This window comes from Sprattus sprattus (genome assembly GCF_963457725.1).
Source record: "Sprattus sprattus genome assembly, chromosome: 4".
In the NCBI taxonomy this organism is placed as follows: Eukaryota; Metazoa; Chordata; class Actinopteri; order Clupeiformes; family Clupeidae; genus Sprattus; species Sprattus sprattus.
The window spans coordinates 29,640,921-29,660,273 of NC_137923.1; the positions used below are offsets into that span (position 1 = coordinate 29,640,921).

General features: G+C 41.7%; 1 protein-coding gene across 1 annotated transcript in view; it reads left to right on the forward strand.

The window, feature by feature from the left end:
- The window catches only part of ccdc178 (coiled-coil domain containing 178), a gene marked incomplete at both ends in the record, with an annotated part of 34,897 nt that overhangs the window by 10,486 nt on the left and 5,058 nt on the right, over positions 1 to 19,353 (forward strand). The window contains 8 exons of the mRNA XM_080837571.1: positions 95 to 278; positions 5,621 to 5,683; positions 5,842 to 6,003; positions 6,376 to 6,489; positions 6,748 to 6,893; positions 7,567 to 7,726; positions 13,837 to 13,986; positions 17,887 to 18,021. Coding sequence (XP_080693697.1) covers positions 95 to 278; positions 5,621 to 5,683; positions 5,842 to 6,003; positions 6,376 to 6,489; positions 6,748 to 6,893; positions 7,567 to 7,726; positions 13,837 to 13,986; positions 17,887 to 18,021 — 1,114 coding nt within the window. The remainder of the gene's footprint in view (positions 1 to 94; positions 279 to 5,620; positions 5,684 to 5,841; positions 6,004 to 6,375; positions 6,490 to 6,747; positions 6,894 to 7,566; positions 7,727 to 13,836; positions 13,987 to 17,886; positions 18,022 to 19,353) is intronic.

Genomic DNA, 19,353 nt, shown 5'->3' on the forward strand with positions numbered 1-19,353 from the left:
TGTGTGACACGTGTATATGTCTCTCTGTGGTATGCCATTCAAGATCACAGCACTGTGTGACACACGTATACGTCTCTCTATGGTATGCCTACAGTGAAATTGCCATGAAGCAGCTGCAGGTGGACATGAGGCGCATCCTGCTGAAGATCGGCCAGAATGAGGAGGCGAGGGACAAGGCCCAGGAAGACCTGGTCCCAGTCATGGCACTCCACTGCTCCACCAAGGCCCAGCTGAAGGACCTGGAGCAGCAGACCTTCACAGAGGAGCAGAGGAACAGGGTCAGGAGAGAGAGCACGACCTCAGGGGGGGAATTCATGACATAGTGTGTTGGTTTTGTAGTTAGTGACCCTAAGGGTTGGTTAACCCACCCTAGCTACAGCATCAGAGAAGTTACAAAGCCACTCTTGGAATGTAGCATAAGCATGCTATGGGGATACTTACAGCAAATGATACCACTGGCTAAATGAATAACTCATCACGTTTATAAGGCTGTATCCCATTACACCCCTTAGCCCTTCGCCTTTCCCCTTCCCCTCCGTTTTGCGCGTTCACGTGTAGGGGTAGGGCTATCCCAATTCACGTTAAGACAGAAAGGTAGGGCTGGGGGAAGGGCTTTCCACCCCTCCAAACGGAGATTTTCCGAGGGCACACTTCAAATGGAGGGGTGAGAACGATTTCCCCCAATGCATTACGAACCCGTGATCATTAAAGAAGAAACATCGCGTGAGTCCCTTCAAAAATGTCGGAAACAGCAGGAAAAGCATCACACAAATATTTTCTTTGTAATTCATGGTTTTAAAAGTTGTTTGATGAAATGTTGCATTTTCCCCAGTGCGGCCACAACAGCTGCAGGCGCCATGTTTGTTTATGTCTGGTGAGTGACAGCTGTCGCTCTCCGGTTATGTAACAGCTGACGCAGCGTACTGATGACGTACGTAATTGTTGAAGGGATATCCCAATTCGTAGGGCTGGCGTTTCAACCCCTACGCCTACACCTACGTTATTGCTCCGTTTGAAAAGGCGAGGGCCAAGGGGTAGGGGTAAGGGTAGGGGTGGAGATTAGAAATGGGATTGGGCCTAAATATACAATTATTAAGAGCAATAAATATTAATATTAATATATATATTGACCCTTGTGTCAAATCGTGACCACTGCAATGCCACAGATTTGTCCTTCATTTTTGAAACAAGAGTGTCAAGACATACCGTTTTTCAAATTTGGCCGTAAAAACAATCCTCATTCTATAATCTATCTGTCACCAAAATATTATACTGTGAAATTACCTATAAATATGCCTTTGTAGGCCAATAAATGTGTATGGGCCATTCTACCGAATTCGTGTAATATGCAGTCCCTCAACAATAAAAACTATTTACAAAACAATTAGGTATTTAGGCATAGATATTTACTAAGAAAATGTTATGGTCTATATAAACCCAATGCATTAAATGAGATAGTGATAAGCTAAATATATACAAAATCATCATTTATAGGGTACTTTCTATTGGGAAGTAGCTGTCCCAAACCCTGACATCAAAATTTCAATGCCTGTAAATAACACTTTTCAATTTTTTTAGATTTTTTTCAATGATTTAATTTCAAAGATCTTTATGATTGGGTTGAAACAGAACTTGGAATATTTAGATTTATTGTGTGTTTAATTTTTAAATCAATTAACTATACTCAAAAAATCATGTCCCTAGTTTTCATGTCACTACCGAAACACAAGAGTTTTAGTCCATTGGCTGAGCCTGTGTTTTAGCCACGACCCTGCATTTTTGACCATGCAGTGATACTGCATCCCTGTCCTTCATGGTTGAATGGTAAGTAGCTAAATCCCATAGTTTTTGTATAAATGTGTTCCAAAGTCTGAAAATCGACGTGTAACCTTAAGAATTGTCACTACCGAAACGCATGTTTTCTTCAATTAAGTAAACCTTTTGGAGTTTTATGCAAAATCTTATGTTTGTATGTGTGTGTACACCTCTTCAAAGATTTGTTTACAAGCCGTGTGCTTGCTAGAATTCTTTATTTATGCTTAAAGTTAGCTAGAATTGTCACTACCGAAACAGTCACTACCGAAACATATGGTAGTGACCTGATGATTTCGGTAGTGACAAAATGAAATGGTAAGTAGTTCAATCCCATCATTTTTAAATAAATGTGTTGTGTGGACTAAAGGGCGGCCCAGAGCACCTTTTGGAAGATTTTGGGAGAGAAATGAATATCCATCCAACAGTGTGGTCACTACCGAAACACTGGATGTCACTACCGAAACAGTGCAGCACTACCGAAACACAGGATGTTTTGTAAAAAAATTAAGTATATTGAGTAATCAACTAAGATGTTATGATACTGATTGGATTAATGTATGTTCAATTTCATCAATCAACAACTCTGGAATCAATATGATCAGTATTTTGCATTTTACAAAGAAATATTGCGCTTAGATTTTGATGAATTGTATAAATTGAACTTGAAAATTTGGTAAAAATTTAATTTTTACGGATTTCATTGTGAAAACCTACTTTTTTACTATAGTAAATGTGATGTTTCGGTAGTGACAATTTTTGGAAGAGGAAAAACATTCCAACACATTCTGAAAATACAATATAAAAATGGACTGTTCTTTTACTAGATATGTGTACTTTAGATATTTAAGCAATATAGCACGAGTGGGAGTGGGGTAGGTAAGGGATAATCCCACGGGTGGTGTTCGGCCGTAGCCACCGAGGCCGCCAGGCCGAGTGGCGTAGGCAACAACACCCGTGGGATTATCCCTTACCTACCCCACTCCCACGAGTGCTATATTGCTTTTATAAAACAATTCTACAGTCAACAAATTAACATTTCAACACGAAGTTATTGATTCAAAATGGTTTATTTCGCCATTGTTTCTCCGCAACAAAAAATAGTTCCATTGTCAACGTCTTGGTTTGGAATTTTAAAAACTTTGAATTAACGGTTAATGCGAATGTTTCATCGCGGAGTGATTTATTTTTAGCTGTGAAAAGTCCCGTAACTGTAGGTATGTTGACGAATAACCTATAGCATGGAACGTCTCTCGTCCAATCAGAAACAGCTAAATTACACGCTAGAACCCAATTGTTTTATAAGGTACAATATACATACGGACAAAGTTTTGGGAATAAAACATAAAAAAATTCAAAATATTTCTGACCTGACTTTGCACCAATTCGGTAGAATGGCCCGTATACATGTATGTTTTGTCAAGGGAATATGTATATGTATCCGGTTTGGCAGAGGAAAAGTTTCGGTGTTCCTAAAGCCTGATCGCCTAATGTTTGGTAAAGCGATTTACCTCTGCAAGGACTCCTCATGAATGAGTCTGAATTATGAGAGAATACGATTTGGGAAAGCTTTACAAATTACACATCAAGGACCTAAATTATTCCCAGGATTGGAAAAAATGTTGAATCACCGGGTAAAAACGGAGCTTCTTGATTGGCCAAAGATTTTGTTCCTGTTTCAGGAAATCAACACAATGTACAATTTGAAAAGTATCGATAACCAGTCGATCCAGGATCTTGCAAAGGTTTGTTTTGATTGTTTCAGCTAGAAGTGACTGGATTTTCTGCAGGAATCCTCAAAAATTGCGGTTAAAATGGCATTGTTTTCAAGTTAAATAAAATCAGTCACATGTATTACAGAAATTCCATGTATTTTTGTGAAAATATTGTGGGAAATCCTAGCCTGGATACCAGCCCAAACCCCGCCCACAAAAAATTTTGTCAGGGAGATTTGGTCTGGCTCTGGGTTAATTGGGAGAGAGTTTCATCGGTAGGATCAAACCGGACCAATCAAATTGGCAGGGCGGGCTTTATACGTTGATGGACAGATACCAACGCTTGAGTTGAATTAACCGGTAGATTCGAACTCCGACCAAGATGGCCGCGTCTCGGGTGCTTAGTGGGGAATATTTTATGTGAATTAAGCTATCTACACGACTTTTTAATGTCTACATTGACTCGGTTAGTTGTGCATGTGCAACACGAATGTTACAGAGTATTGTTTGTCTTAACTAAAGTTCTCTAGACCATTATTGTTATATCATTGCTAACGTGTACACAAAAAACCCATCGAAATAAACTGTAGCTTGTAGCCTTAATGCTAATTAATTAACGTGAGCAGGCATATCTCAACAGACATTGACAGCGCATTCATTTTGAAAGAGGAACAGAGAAACGCGATTAAGGCATTTGTCATTGAAAAGATGTTTTTGCCGTCCTTCCTAGGGATCAGGTAAAAGTTTAATCTATCAGATGGTAATAGGCTACTACGTTGCTCTGATTGGTTCTAGGTATCCAATTCAGCGAATAGGCATTTTCTTTCCTGGTTCGTTGAAACACGCCCCATAATCACAGCCCAAAGGTCCGGTATCAGACTCATATTCTGACTAGAATCATGAGTATGACATCGTCAGGCTAGGGAAATCCTTGAATTTGCGTGAAAATGTGGAAACAAAACTGCTGACCTTGGGCTAAAAGCTCTGAAGGCAAGATATCTAAAAAAGCTATATCTTTCACAATTACATAGAGGAGGACTCCTGTACGTGTCATATTTCAGTTCATGTCATTCAGTATCCATAAGCACAATTTTAATCTTTTATCTAACAAATGTATTGGTTGCGATGCATTCATTTCAGTCTACATATCAGAAAGTTCATGGTTGATTTTCTGTGAAGTTGATGATGCCTTTTGCTAATTTCTCTGGATTGGCTGGACCAAATTTAACAAATTACAGGAGTTCCAATTAGTATTTGTGTGATTGGGTCAGCATGACCTGTTTGTTTGTATCAAAACATCTGCTTAGGGGTGTAGGTTAGGGCCAACTTTATTATTTGAGTTAGTGGAAAATGTTTCCAGTGGACCGATTAGACTTTCATCACCAGCTGCAGCTCGGTTGACTTAAATGTCCTGCTGTCTGGCATACCTGTCAAATCTCATCAGGTTTTATCCGGGACCCTCACAGATTTTCAACATTTCTTACGTCTCACATACATGATACTAAATCTCACTGATTTTCACACCCAATAGCATTACAAGTCCAGACAAACTGCTGCGCATACATGAGGCATTTTTGCATAGGTGGAAGCGTTCACATCCATGTGGCTTGCATAGAGCAAGAATAATCACAGTCCTCTCGTATTGTGATGAAATCACACTCGCATTTTCTCACTGAAATGCATGTCTAGTTGCCTACGATTTACAACAGCCAAGTTTGTTAACAGCAATTCGGCAGATGTTGTCTGGTCTAATCTAATCTAATCATGTCCTGACTTTGATGCTTAAGCAAAAAAGAGTGAATTTGTATGTATTTTATTTATCATTAATGTTTTTCTAATGACAACAATATTATATTTTTTTATCACATTCTGAAATGCAAAGCAAATTGTTATATCATGCTTTGGGCAGGACTGCTTTAGTTGCCAAATATGAAATGTTTTGTGTGTGTGTGCCCTCTTCTGTGACATATTTTTATATTTTTGAGCACAGTTCTTAACTTTAGCTTTAGCACTGCATGTTGAGCATACACATGTTGACAAATTGTACTGTCTGTTTCAGATTTTTTATGTAATTGTTATTTTTTATACCTTAGAATGTAACTGAGAACCTGAAAAAGAAGATCATGGTTGAAATGAAAGCTGTTGCCATCCTCAAGGTAAACCAAGGACAACAGACTTGCACAGTCTGCAGCTTCAGGCTTGCATTGTAACCCCAGTCGTCTTTTTCTGTTAAGCACTTGTTCTAGTCGTAACACCACTGGAGTGGTGACTAACTAAACCACCGTGATTTCTGCCATTTCAAATTCACTGTCAGAATAGTATGTTCACGGCCAAAGTGGAGTTCAATGAGGAAAAGATGAAGACAGACACGGAAATGGAGGACTTCCAGAGTGAGTTTGAGAAAGTCTCCTCTGCAACAGCTACTCTGGAGATGGAAGTCAAGGAGCTGAGAAAGATTTACAGTGACAAAACAGAGGTGAGGGCTATAGTAATGTACTGGTGAAGGCTATAGCACTGTACTGTTTGAATCAGAGGCACCTCCGCTGTCATTGATGAGCGTGGAACAGATGGTCATAATTTTTGTGCCACCTCAGAGGTGTCATGGCGAGGCAAGGAGGTGCACAGCACAAACAGCTCTGTGAGTGGAATAGAGCACTGACCAATGGCATTACGTGACAGTTTGCTATTCTTGCAATACTACATTTGTATTGATTATATTATTATCAGTGTTGAGTTACTTACAAATGTGAATAGAATGTTAAGTTTGGGGTTTTATGTCGGAAAAGAATTTCAAACCCTCAAATTTGTGTTTGTCATAAACCTGAAAGTCTGTAGCTCTTGATTTTAGCAAACGGAGACCCTGAAGAGTGAAGTGGCAAACATCCAGACGGCACAGCAGAACTGCTCTAATGAACTACTAGAGAAGCGCACTGCTAAACTCCAAAGTCTGAATGAAGTGAAGGTAAAAGGATGTAATGGTCGAAGAGACCTTTTTGGTTTTCCAATAGTACTCACCATGTTCATGATCACAGAGACCAAGGTACTGAAACTCATGGACAGCTTTTCTAATTAAATATGGTGACACATATTGTCTGGCAACCCAAAAGTTTTCTTAGAAGTCAAAATGATGGAATCTTTCTTTCAGTAGTCTACAATGTACTGTAAATGTGATCAGACTCACTCCTGATTGAAATATCACACTGGTGGTGTGTATTGACAGGAATTGCACAATAATGTCTCTGGAAGATATGAGGATGTTAAGTCTAGGATTGGAGAGCTTCGATCAGTATCTGTACAATACAGAGACGAATCAGTCATGATGGAGGAGACCGCCAAAGTTCTGCCCACCATTATTGAGGAGTTACAGTAAGATGCTCTCTTTACTTTTTAAATCAAAATATTTTTCTGCAATATATGAAGCCAAGATGTTTTTACAACAACTTGTGAGTGGCACTATTGCTCCGGGCTTTATTTAAGGTGATATCAATGAATACTCTCTGGTGAAGCCACTCCGCGTTGGATTCCAGTGATACACTCCCAGCATCATCAACAATGCGTTAAGATCTTTTACTGATCAGTGACATAGCTTTAAATTGGAGTTCATTGTGCTGCTGGAAAAAATATTTGGGGTGACCCGATAGTTTTAAGTGGATAAATTGATGTTTAATTGTTGCCATCTGTGCACTCCTATCAGAAGGGTCTCTGTCTGTGTCCCTGCTCACGTAGGGCCTTGGTTATCTGGTGATATTACCTCACCAGACTCTTAATCCAAGAAGTCCAATTATGAGAGCTACTCACATTTGGGAGAGATAGTCATGCATCCTCTCACATCATTTGCCTTGAAAGATTCTGGCACCTTCTTCTTCTTTTCTTTTTTTTTTTTGTCAAGCTTGTCGGCACCATATCTTTGGTTTTGAATCAAGATTAGTTTAGGTTGCAGGAGGCAATGGGAACAGGCAGAGGGGGGGATGAATTCATAGTTTCACTTTTGATCTCCTGTGTTGTGTTCATCTGTGCTCATGACCCCTGACCCCTTTAGGAGTATATGTGAAGGCGTTCAGTACAAGCACGAGAGGGCCCTCACGATCATGACCAGCATACAGCAGGACATCACCAGCTGCGAGGAGAGGACCATAGACAACACTGAGGGACATGAAATCCTGTTTAGGAACAGACATACCGCCATGCTGGAAATTAAGGTCAGTTTGTGTTTTTTATATGACCTGCCAATATACAACTTTTCTCATTGTTATGTGTATATATTTAAGGATTCAGTTGGGGAGTTAATTCATGTTAATGTATTTAAGTATTGAAATTACCTGTTTGAAGCACCTAGTGACCGCTGTGGGCTAGCAACCTGTAGCAACAGCAAATACAGCCAGGTAGATTCACCCAACTTAGCCACAGAAGGCTATGGCTGGTTCGAGGGATATGGGAAAAGCTCTTCAGGTTTGTAAATGTGGATTGAGGAAGGAAACGGAAGGTTTGAGGATCCACGAGGGAAGGGAAAAGGCCTGGATGAAAGGGGCTCTTCTACTGTTAGGAAGTAGCTCAAGTCATTCGGTGGAGGTCGACAGGTTGGATCCGTTGAAGTTTGTGAAGTGTGTGGCATCGGGCAGGTGGTATTTTCATTCCGAAGGAGAAGAACACTGTGACCATGGTCCAATTTTGACTTATCAGTCTTCTTAATGTGGAAGGAAATATCTTGTTTAGTGTGGTAGCAATGAGGTTGGTATCCTGTTTGAAGGCAAATTGCTTGATAGATATTTCTGTGCAGAAAGCAGAAATCCCAGGTTATTCTGGATGTTTAAAACAGAGTAGCATGATTTAGCATCAAATTCAGGCAGCAAGGACAGCAGGCAGAGACCTGCGTGTATTATTTTTGGACCTTGCTACAGCCTTTGGATCGGTTCCACAGTCTGTGGAAGGGTCTTTCAGATCTCTGAAGATTTCACCGTTAGTTAAAGCATATTTTGAGGATATTCCATTGTGCTTCAACACAAGTAACTACACCACATCCAGGCAGCATTTGGAGATTGGCGTCATGGCTGGATGCACCATTTCACTGTTGGCTTTCACTATGGCAATGGGGGTAAATATAAGGGCATCTAAATGGCTGTCACCATGGCAATGGAGGTAATTATAAGGGCATCTAAAAGGGTTGTTGGTGGTGAGTCTGCAGGATGGAACCCGGTTACCTCCCTTTCTGACTTATATGGACGAAATAATGATACTTACAACACTGCTCCATGTACCAAGATGTTAGCCAAATTTAATGACAATCTGAAATGGGCAAGGATGAAAGTGAAACCTAGCATATAGAAGTGCACCTATTAGTAAGTTTAGGCAGCTGGTACAATTGTATGTTGAGTGACAGAGGACAGGTTGAAGAGCTCAGAGAATTCATTGTTAAAGCTATCAATACCTGATAACTGATAAGGCCGTCTTGCCTGGTAAATTGAATTTGTGATGCTTGCAGTTTGTGAGCCTGTGGTTACGACTCAAGGTGCTCGCAGACTACTTAGGGACATGTGAATGAACCTGTATCGTGTGAAGAAGACTATTGTTGCTAGATGTTTGGGTGACCCTTACCCTAATCCCGGTTCGTAACCTTGGGGGGATCTCCCACCCCTAACCCCTTCCCTCACCCTCTGGGTCCGTACTTAATTCCTACCCATACCCTACCCCGGGTTCATACTCCCATGTGGGTTACCCCACTAACCCTACCGCCCCTTACCCTGGATAGCGTGTGGCATCCCATAGTATAATGACAGTGATGTTAAGATAATTAGACAGTCCACTTGACAACCCTAGTGAAATGTTCATGAAGGCATCTTTAGTAGTTGTAGTTGTTGTTGTTAAGTATTGTTAAGTATCAGTACGATGGTTGTAGTGCATACTGTTGTTATAATACTTCAGATAGGTTGTTGGGTATGAGTACTTGCATTTGGCCTTGAGAGGTTTGGCTGCTGTGGGAGGTACCTAATCATAAATTTAATATATTTTTCGGTGTATAACTACAAAAAAGTTTAGACTCATAAGTAAAGAGAGTAATATGCTTTTTAACACTGATATGCTTTTTAAAGCTGGACTCAGGCCAGTTTATTGCCCAATTTGCTGTTGATGATGATAATCTAAACAACTCCATGTCTCAGTACATTTGAACCCACAAACAGATATTTACTCTCACAGTGCCCTTTGCCCATCCCTATATGACAAATAATAATATGTAGTAAATGCATGAAATGCACATTAGAAATTATCGCCGTCCAATTTTAATGGGAAAGGCATTTTATTGTGAGGTTCAGTGGCAGGATTGCCACCCCAGCCTGAGCCCACTGCCTGATGAGAGTCTCACATGGCTTATCTAATGTGAAATCGCCATGTGGTATATAGTTTCATTAAACGGTGATCAAGAATGCATTAGTTCAAAACAAGAAAAGGCAATGGAGCCTAATCCGCCATGCACTCGGGTGCAGCAATTCTAAAAAAGTTGTTGGCGCGAGACAATTTGAGAATTAAAAGTCTTCCTCATAGACTCTGACTGCCATTAGCCAGATAAAAGTCAGCAATGCGGAGAGCCTTTTGGAAGCTTCTCCTGCAGGAAACAACAACCGCAATGACAAAAAGCAGCTTAATCAAGAAAGGAAAACAACAGGACTGGCGGTGTTTGGGAAACCGACTGTGTTGTGTGTGAGCTTCTTGCTGGAAAGTGTGCAGCCACTCTGTATCAACCCACTGTAATGGTTGGTCATTGAATTCTGGAGTCAGTGTGCATGAAGTAGGATATAGCAAGCAGCATAATGTCAAGACATTAGGTGAGACATTGACCTAATTTATTGTGTTGCGACCACCAGGGTAGATCACCTTTTTTCCAAATTGACTTGTGTTGTTGCCAAGTAACACTTCACTTGAAATACCCGCATTCAGGAATATGATTGAACTTGATGAACTTTGTTTTTTTGATGAGATATTAGATCATTTGAACATTCACTGAAATCATGTGAGAAGTTCAGAGGCAGAATTCTCTATTTTGTAAAGCTGTTTACTAATAGACATCTGAAACGTGACCACCGCTACACACTGCTTTTTTACGATGTCAGAAGCCAAAAAGGTTGAATCTTTAACATTGTGTTGTAATTGAAAAGCTTTTTATATTATCCATTGTGTCTTTAGAGTTACTAGTAGCCAAGCTGTCAAATAAATGTAGCAGAGTAGAACAATATTTCCCTCTGAAATGTAACGGAGTGGAAGTACAGTATTTGAGTAGATTAACTTTCCACCACTGGTGCACAGCAGTATATCACTGTCCTGAAACTATTTATTCTGTAACCAGGTTAACCATCTCTTTAACCTCTAAGCTTTAGTAAGCTTCAGTGTTTTCCTTAGGGTGCCTTAGCTCCAGTGTCCCCAGGTATTAGCATTTTAATCGCTAGCAAATGGGCCTCTCCCTCCAGTACTTGTGCATATTCCAACCCCCTGTGAATGTGTAGCCTGTGTAGAGACACACACCTGAGTGGTCTCCTCCTCATAGATCCCGTCACATGAATAGACAAAGCTGTCTCTCTGCTTGGATATATATAGTGAATGAAAACAGATTGTATGTTCAGAGACAAAGACCTTGAAGCAGGGGTGATCATCTAAGAATGGGCACACTCACACTTAGTCTGGGAACCAAACCTGACTCAAATCAACTTCCACTCACATGTTCTACCAATACGTTCTGTCAAGTTCTGTCTGGCCTTTGTTAATTTGATTAATTTAAATTAATTCAGCTTGAAAATAAGGTAAAGACATGGAAGAGCAAAGATTATTTTAAAAGGAATATTATTTAAAAGATAGATAAGGTCTGATAAAGCTTATTAGAAGACGTCCGCCCGCCTTTACTCACTAATTTTTTTACTGTGTATGGTAGATGGAACTAACAGTAGTGCAGGAATTGCACACACTCGAGCAGGCATATTAGATACGTCTGTATTGACAGGTGCTGGCTTTATTATGGTAGTCTGACAGGATTCTTAATGATGGCAAAGCACTGTCAACAGAACTGTCAGAGATACCTCATTATTGCACCTGACGCATCAATGATTCCCCTCTTTTTGTGAATGATTTTTTTTAGGCATCTTATTATTTTCATATCGGTTTGCTCTAGCAGACTGTTTTCGACGTAACAATGTACAGGTACGTTATTTACTGTTACAGGATCACACCCAGGACCATGGTGCTGCTCCCTTCATGTGATTCAGAGCCACTGTCTAACCGTATCTCAGGAGGATAGCAGTATAGCTCAAATGACTCTCTGTAGTCATTGCTCTTCCATGGTAACAACTGATCGCTAATAATTCACCAGGGTCACTTGGTTGACACCATTCACCAAATTCACCATCTCTGGGTGACCACCATCTTGACGCCAGGCGTGTCCCCCAGAGTCTTGATTTAACCTTCATCGCCCGGCATGTCTCCTCACGAATAGTGTCCCCTAATGCGATCAGGGCCAGTGTGTTCGGAGCGAAGAAAGTAAACAATGCAAACTGCCGACACCATCAGTTTCTTATGGGCAATGAAGTGTAATTTGTTCCATTTCCACTTCACAACCACGTCAGATGGGGTTTGTCAGTGCTGCGTGGAGTAATTAAAGCTGAAATCAATAGCAGGCATTTGTCATGTTTACAGCCGTTCTTTCAGCTGGGTTAAACTCATCAGTTTAGTGCTGTTCTGTTTTACTGCAGAGATACACTTCATTATTTCTACAGGTACAGTTCAGATATTCAGTCACAGCGCCGATGGCTTGGAGACGGTCTGCAGATGAGAAGGGGCAGGCAGGAAAACAGACAGTTATTTATTATAATGTATTTGCATGCTCTCCTGAATAATATATTATTATTAATGTCTGGCTGTGTCCTGTGCCCTAGTTCATGCTGAGAGTGTATGAGCGCACACTTACACACATTTGTACTTAACAAACACAGACACACACAAAAACACATAAACAGACACATAAACAGACACAGATACAGACACACAAAAACAGGCACAGCCACAGACACTAAAACAGACACTCAGTTACTTACTTTCTTTGTCAGTCATGCCCATCATGCACACCACCTCCTTCCCTCAGTCGAAGGTTTAAGCTAAAAGGTACACATGCCAGCAGATGTATGAATAACAGTTCTCTATATCCCCTCTCAAAGACGAACCATTTACATAAACCATGCATTCAAATATTTGCTGTTTTTACATCTTGACAATGCTAACAACACACACACACCTACACCAATTTCAATTTGAATCACTCACAGCATGAGGGGATTTTTGTATTTTATTCTTTTTTTAAGATGCATCCCTGCCATCCAGCTGAACACAGACCTTAAGCCAATGTGTTCCAAACATGTCCAAACCTCCCCACTCTTCCAGATACTCCACCAGTGTTTCAGCACTCAATCACATAACCCTCTTACCTCTCACCGGAACACTGGGCCATATCCTGCTCACAGTCTCCAGCTCCCGTACCCCACCCGGGTCTCTCTCAACACATCCCTAATATCTATACACACTCCAGCCTCTCCACCACAGCATATTCTCAATATATGCAGTGCATACAGTTCTATACCTGGACTTCAGTGGGATTTAACCAGAACCCATATACATACATATCACATACTATATACTGGGTTGATTTACACAGGAGTGCATGTAATAAATTGGACATTTAAATAGTTTGGCGTGCAGTGATTAGCTACATTCTACTGGACTGTACATGAATATTCATGAGCCAAATACTGTCATTATGCACACCGCAATTTGTAAAATGGGGGAGACTAATGCTGACTGCACCAGCCTTTGAAGTGGCTCAAGGCAGGGTTCCCTCTTCCACAGGTCGCACTGTCCAGCTCGAATACACTTTATCTCACTAATTAGACCTTCTGATTGGTTCATAAGCCAGATCAGGTAGACAGGTGCAGGACTACAGCACAAATCCATAGGGCGTTGGGGATGAGGAAATCAGCATTAGAAATTTCTCCCATAAGGGGTCATGTATGTGTGAACTACGTTAAGACTACTTTGTCTTTTTGTTTTGACACAGCGACACCCCAATGCAAGGTTACCTTTCGAAAGCAAATTAGTGTCCCACATTGTAGTCTATTGGGCTTTAAGTGTGTGGTTGAGGAAGACTAGCGTTTCATCTGGTCCACAGAGCTAATGGTAGTCTGAAGCACACTAATGCCACAGTCTTGGGGGTTCAGCTTGGTGTCTACAGCTGTGTCTTTGATAAAACTTGTTCTCACAGTCCCTGCTTGTCTGTTTGTAGGCAGATCTAAGGGAGGCCCTACAGGAGAATGTGAGGATAGCGCACGAGTACCGCGACTTGCAGAAAGGCCTGATGATCGCCAAGCGAGAGGCTGTGTGGGTTTTTGACCAGAAGAACCGAGCCGAAGTGTCATTCCAGGAACGTAAACAGGTAAACTCACACCCGTTCATGTGAAACTAAATTAATTTATGACTGCATGATGGAATATGAATGACGATGTTGTGTAGAATTTACATGTAGTATGTAGTTTATACATACATACAGTATATGTATGGTCACACCCACCCTCAGCCGCATATCGGGACAAATGAATAAAATCTGGTGCAATCTGTGGGTCATTCGGGGTGGTTTACAGGGTCAGATCTGAGATTTAAGCATACCACTTTATGCATGCACTTTATTTACCTCTGCTGATGGGGGTCTTTGCACTTAAACTGGTCTGTGTGTGTGTATGTGTGTGTGTTTTTGTGTTTACACACCAACCAATTGTGTAATTATTCACAAATCAGTATTCCGTCTCAGAAGAAAGGGGCTGCTGAGCAGATAGGGAGCAGATGTCACCGGGATGTGACGCCTGAGAGGTAGAGGTATATGCATGATGACACGAACTGCTGCGCTCGGCACGGACTGTAATTTGTGACTGGTTTTAGTTGGGCAGCCAGCATGCAGGGCGCCGCAGTAATCTAATCTTGATGAGATAAGTTTAGTGGAGGAGTGCGAGCGACAGCCACGCTCTAATGTAGGGCTATATAGGGTGGATCTTTATTTTTTTCACCAGGGGGAGTATGAGGGAGAAGAGAGCTGCAGATGGCCGCACAGAGTCAGCATGTCCATCACTTTGGAACACTATAAAATGTGGAAGTTAGGGGATTTTTTATTTATTTTGCGCAAAAGGTGGAAAAAAGATTGATTGCTAAGCTGAGCAAGATTTATGTGGAACATTTTCATGCAGTGGGCGTATCAGAAAATGAATACCAGAACTACACGTTTTTGCTATTAGATGGCAATCTTTTATTTGTACTCGCTGCCTTTGCAAGGAGTAAAACACATTGTTTGCTTCCTCAGAAAAAAGACTAATACTTCTGTGAGTCCTCATCTAACTACATGAATGTTATCAAGTGAGAAATGCATGCAAAACTGAAATCCTGTGGACGGGATTTGCCACGCTCATGATCAAAGCCTGATTTTCTTTTACTCAGTATTCAGCTCCAAGAGTTTGTTGTTTATTTTTCACTGACTTGGTGTTCTTTCTTTTCTTCTTTGGAAAAAAAATGTGCATACTAGGGAATGTTGGTATTATAAAATTTGACAGTCTATACAGATCTATAGCTGTTTTTTTTTTTTCTGGTAGACTCTTGCTGGTGTTTGGTTTGGTTTGGTTGGTTTTCTGTCCATATCCTATATCCTTGGGTTTAGATATCTGTATGGTTATTGTTTTGAAATAACTATGTATATTGTTGGGTTGTTATTGTTTTAAAACCTGGAGTGTTTGTTTTGGAGGCTGTACAGCACCTGGTTCTCCTTGTGAATGCAGAGCTCTGAAGTGACCCTGAGCACAGACTTCAGGCGGACTCTTTAGGGTAAATATAAGGGTGCTCTTCAGGTTGCCTCTTTAGGGTAAATATAAGCGTGCTCTTAAGCGAGGGCAGATTCTCTGGAGGTCAAGAGACCGGTGAGAGGTGTGGATGAATCCATCCATCCATCAAACTACATCAGTGCTCCATTAATGTGGAAACACAAGCGGTGCCTCCTCAGCAAAGGCGTGTTTGTCGCAGATCGTCCCACGCAGCAGTAGGCCACAGCACAAACTGTGTGCAGATGCCAGCAATGGAATTCACAGCCTGTTGTTGTGTATGCGTCTGAGTAGATGCTGTTGTTGTGTGTGTGTCTGAGAAGATGCTGTTGTTGTGTGTGTGTCTGAGGAGATGCTGTTGTAGTGTGTGTCTGAGGAGATGCTGTTGTTGTGTGTGTCTGAGGAGATGCTGTTGCTGTGTGTGTGTCTGAGGAGATGTTGCTGTTGTGTGTGTCTGAGGAGATGCTGTTGCCGTGGGTGTGACTAAGGAGATGCTGTTGTCGTGTGTGTCTGAGGAGATGCTGTTGTCGTGTCTGAGAAGATGCTGTTGTTGTGTGAGTGTCTGAGGAGATGCTGTTGTCGTGTGTGTCTGATGAGATGCTGTTGTTGGGTGTGTGTCTGAGGAGATGCTGTTGTTGTGTGTGTGTCTGAGGAGATGCTGTTGTCGTGTGTGTCTGAGGAGATGCTGTTGTTTTGTGTGTGTCTGAGGAGATGCTGTTGTTGTGTATGTGTCTGAAGAGATGCTGTTGTTGTGTCTGAGGAGATGCTGTTGTTGGGTGTGTGTCTGAGGAGATGCTGTTGTCGTGTCTGAGGAGATGCTGTTGTTGGGTGTGTGTCTGAGGAGATGCTGTTGTCGTGTGTGTGTCTGATGAGATGCTGTTGTTGGGTGTGTGTCTGAGGAGATGCTGTTGTTGTGTATGTGTCTGAAGAGATGCTGTTGTTGTGTCTGAGGAGATGCTATTGTTGGGTGTGTGTCTGAGGAGATGCTGTTGTCGTGTGTGTCTGAGGAGATGCTGCTGTTGTGTGTGTCTGAGTAGATGCGGGTGACTGGTTGTCCATAACAGCCACCGTATCCATAGGAGGCTGAAGGTCACAAAGACACAGTGAAAAATGATCCACCAAAACATGCTTTAAATGAGACCTGTTGCCAAACATAGCTGCTGCATAGATTCCTTTTAAAGCAAAGTAAGTTTTCCTTTATATGATTACATTGTACACATTTCAAGAAATCCACAGGAAGTATCAAGTTAACCTTGGCAGTCTGTTGTGTGGTGAACTTTTCGGCCCTTGCTGGCAGTAATCCTCAGTGTCCTCTCCCCACGGCACCCTACAGCCCGCATCCCGCGGCTGACACCAGTGCATCCAATTTGGGCGCTCAACCAAAGAATATGTCCCCCTAATCAAACATTTTAGGACATCTAATCTATCTGCTGTGGTAAAAGGGCTACACAAGTGGACTGGTTTGGCTGAAAGTTGCACTATCTAGTTTTTTATGCTGTTGTTTAGTGCTAGTATTAATGTAAGATGGGTGTCATGTTGGCTTTCATATTGTTTTTGTATCAGCTATACTACATTATACTCTGTGGCTTTTTTTTGTTGTTGTAATGTTTACAGCAGAATCAATATGGAAAAAAGGCTGTTTTAGGTTCCATATTACCTTACATTTTTTCCAAAATGTTAATCTTTTCAGCATCACAATCAACATCAAATAAAAACAGGAAGCTTTTCAGACACTGGAACACTTTGTTCTATAAGCGAAATTCCTGTCTTTTCTCCTCCCTTCAGCAGATGATGGCTGAGCTAATTCTCTTTAGTTTTCTCATGCTCGGGAGAGCACATTGCTAAGCAATGATAAGCTTAAAAGAAGAGAGAGAGAGAGGGAGAGATGGGGTTGACACAGCAATGGCATCCCTCAGTATAGCAGCTCCCCTTTATTCGCTCAAAAAACTGCTCAAATAATAAAGAAGAGCAGCAGCATGTCTCTCCAATGGACTCGGTATAATTTCTGCGTTCGGTGGGGGGTTCATGACTTCTTTGTGTATGTGTAAAATATGTCTTGAGGGGATTGGTATAAAGTTAAACTGGGTGAAGTAGAAATATTTTACTCATCAGCTTTGCAGTCACAGAGTTTGCCTCGGCTAGAACAAAACCGCTGAAGCATTTAGAGAAAATTAACCCCCCATCCTGGCAGCCAGATGTGACTGGTTTCTGATGAATGCACATGGGTGGGCAGAGAAACCAAGAGACTGTGAAATTCCTGTCAGGCCCGTGTACTGCAGAATGGGCTATTGACTGCTTTCTCTATTTCCCTCCATCATTCTTCTTGAACACTGCCATTAATTTCCTCTCCTGCCTTACCAATTCCTCCTCTCTCTCTCCCCCTCTCTCTCTCTCTCCTCTCTTTCTCTCTCACTCCCTTCCTCCTTTCTCTCTCTCTCTCGCTCTCTCTCACACTCTCTCTCTTACCTCCCCCCCAGCTTTCTTTGTTGCAGAAGAGGATGCACAAAGCCATGGTGAAATACTTCAACCACCGCAGCCTCCACAGTCAAGCTGAACTGGCCTATTTCCAGAGCCTCTCTAATGCCAACAACCAGAAAATAACAACCGTGCAGGTAGTGTATCTGTGGAATAGTGCTGCACTGATACTTTTATTTGTGTGTTTTTTGGTTTCTTGGAGGGAACACTAACAATCACACACAGGTACACCCACACAGGCAATGCAGTGCAGTGTCATGGGTTTGCATGATTTACATTACACCACCACATAAACACTAAACTACTAGATGTAATGGACACGCTTTATAAAGGCCCGATGTTATAGGTATTGGCAAATGACATGGGTTGCTTTGTTGCTACCACCCCGCCGTTATAGACACCTTCCTTAGCTGTTCACAGCGGTGAATGAGGAAATTAATGATGTGTGTGGTGGGAGTTCACTAATAAACTGGTCTCTTCGCCAGCAGACGTATATGAGGGCTGCATATCAGTATGTGAAACCTAACATTTCTTTCCCCAGTGCACGGAGCGAGAGCACCCTTTGTGTGAGGGAGATTTGCAGTGGGGCATGGGAGAGGTACTGGATGGCCTGCTGAATCTTGCATTAGTCTTTACTTTAGATCTCTGTAAGGTCATCTTTGAGTGGTGATCAGATTAGTGGGTAACTCATCATTTATCATCACCCTAGAGTGCACAATGGAGCAGAAATCTCCTAGAATTTGCACATATATCATGTTTAAGACATGACTCTGAGAATGTCCTGTTTCGTGTTTATTGATGGTGACTTTGTTACAAATGCACAGGTATGACCTTACAGCACATGCAGACATATGCCTACACTGACTGCAGCTCCACAAGAGCTGGGAGTCCTCTCCTCCTGAGTTAGGAGCTGGTAGGAACAGAGACTTGAGATAAGGTCGAAGCGGACGCACTGATAGTGATGAATCTTTATGATGAGAGCTGTCCGCCGGAACCGACTCAGCAGGTGGCTAGCGTAGCATATGTAGCCTAGCGTCAGGGGCTACACTCACGCGTTCATGTTCGCACAGCACGTCCTGTGGCACCGCAGCCACTCAACAGGAGAGCACAAAGAACTCCAGCCTGTTGTTATCCACCATGCCAGCTCCATTTCAGAAAGTGGGTAGCACACACTTCATTTTATATTCTTAATATGATATGTGTTACAGTCCAAGAGAGCAGTTTTCACACAGGGTCATTTCACACTGTTTTCTTAATTCTGAACTGAAATGTATTAGAATATGAATTGATATCAGGACACCTCATGCTAATCCTGACACAGGACATTTACCTTATCATAGGAACACAAAGTACAACCACTGTTACCAGTGTAATAGTACCTGGACTTTCAGTGATTAGTGAGCGACTTAGATCCAGTGGTTAACATTGGCCCCATCCACTCTTGCATTTAAACTTGACAGAATGAAGTG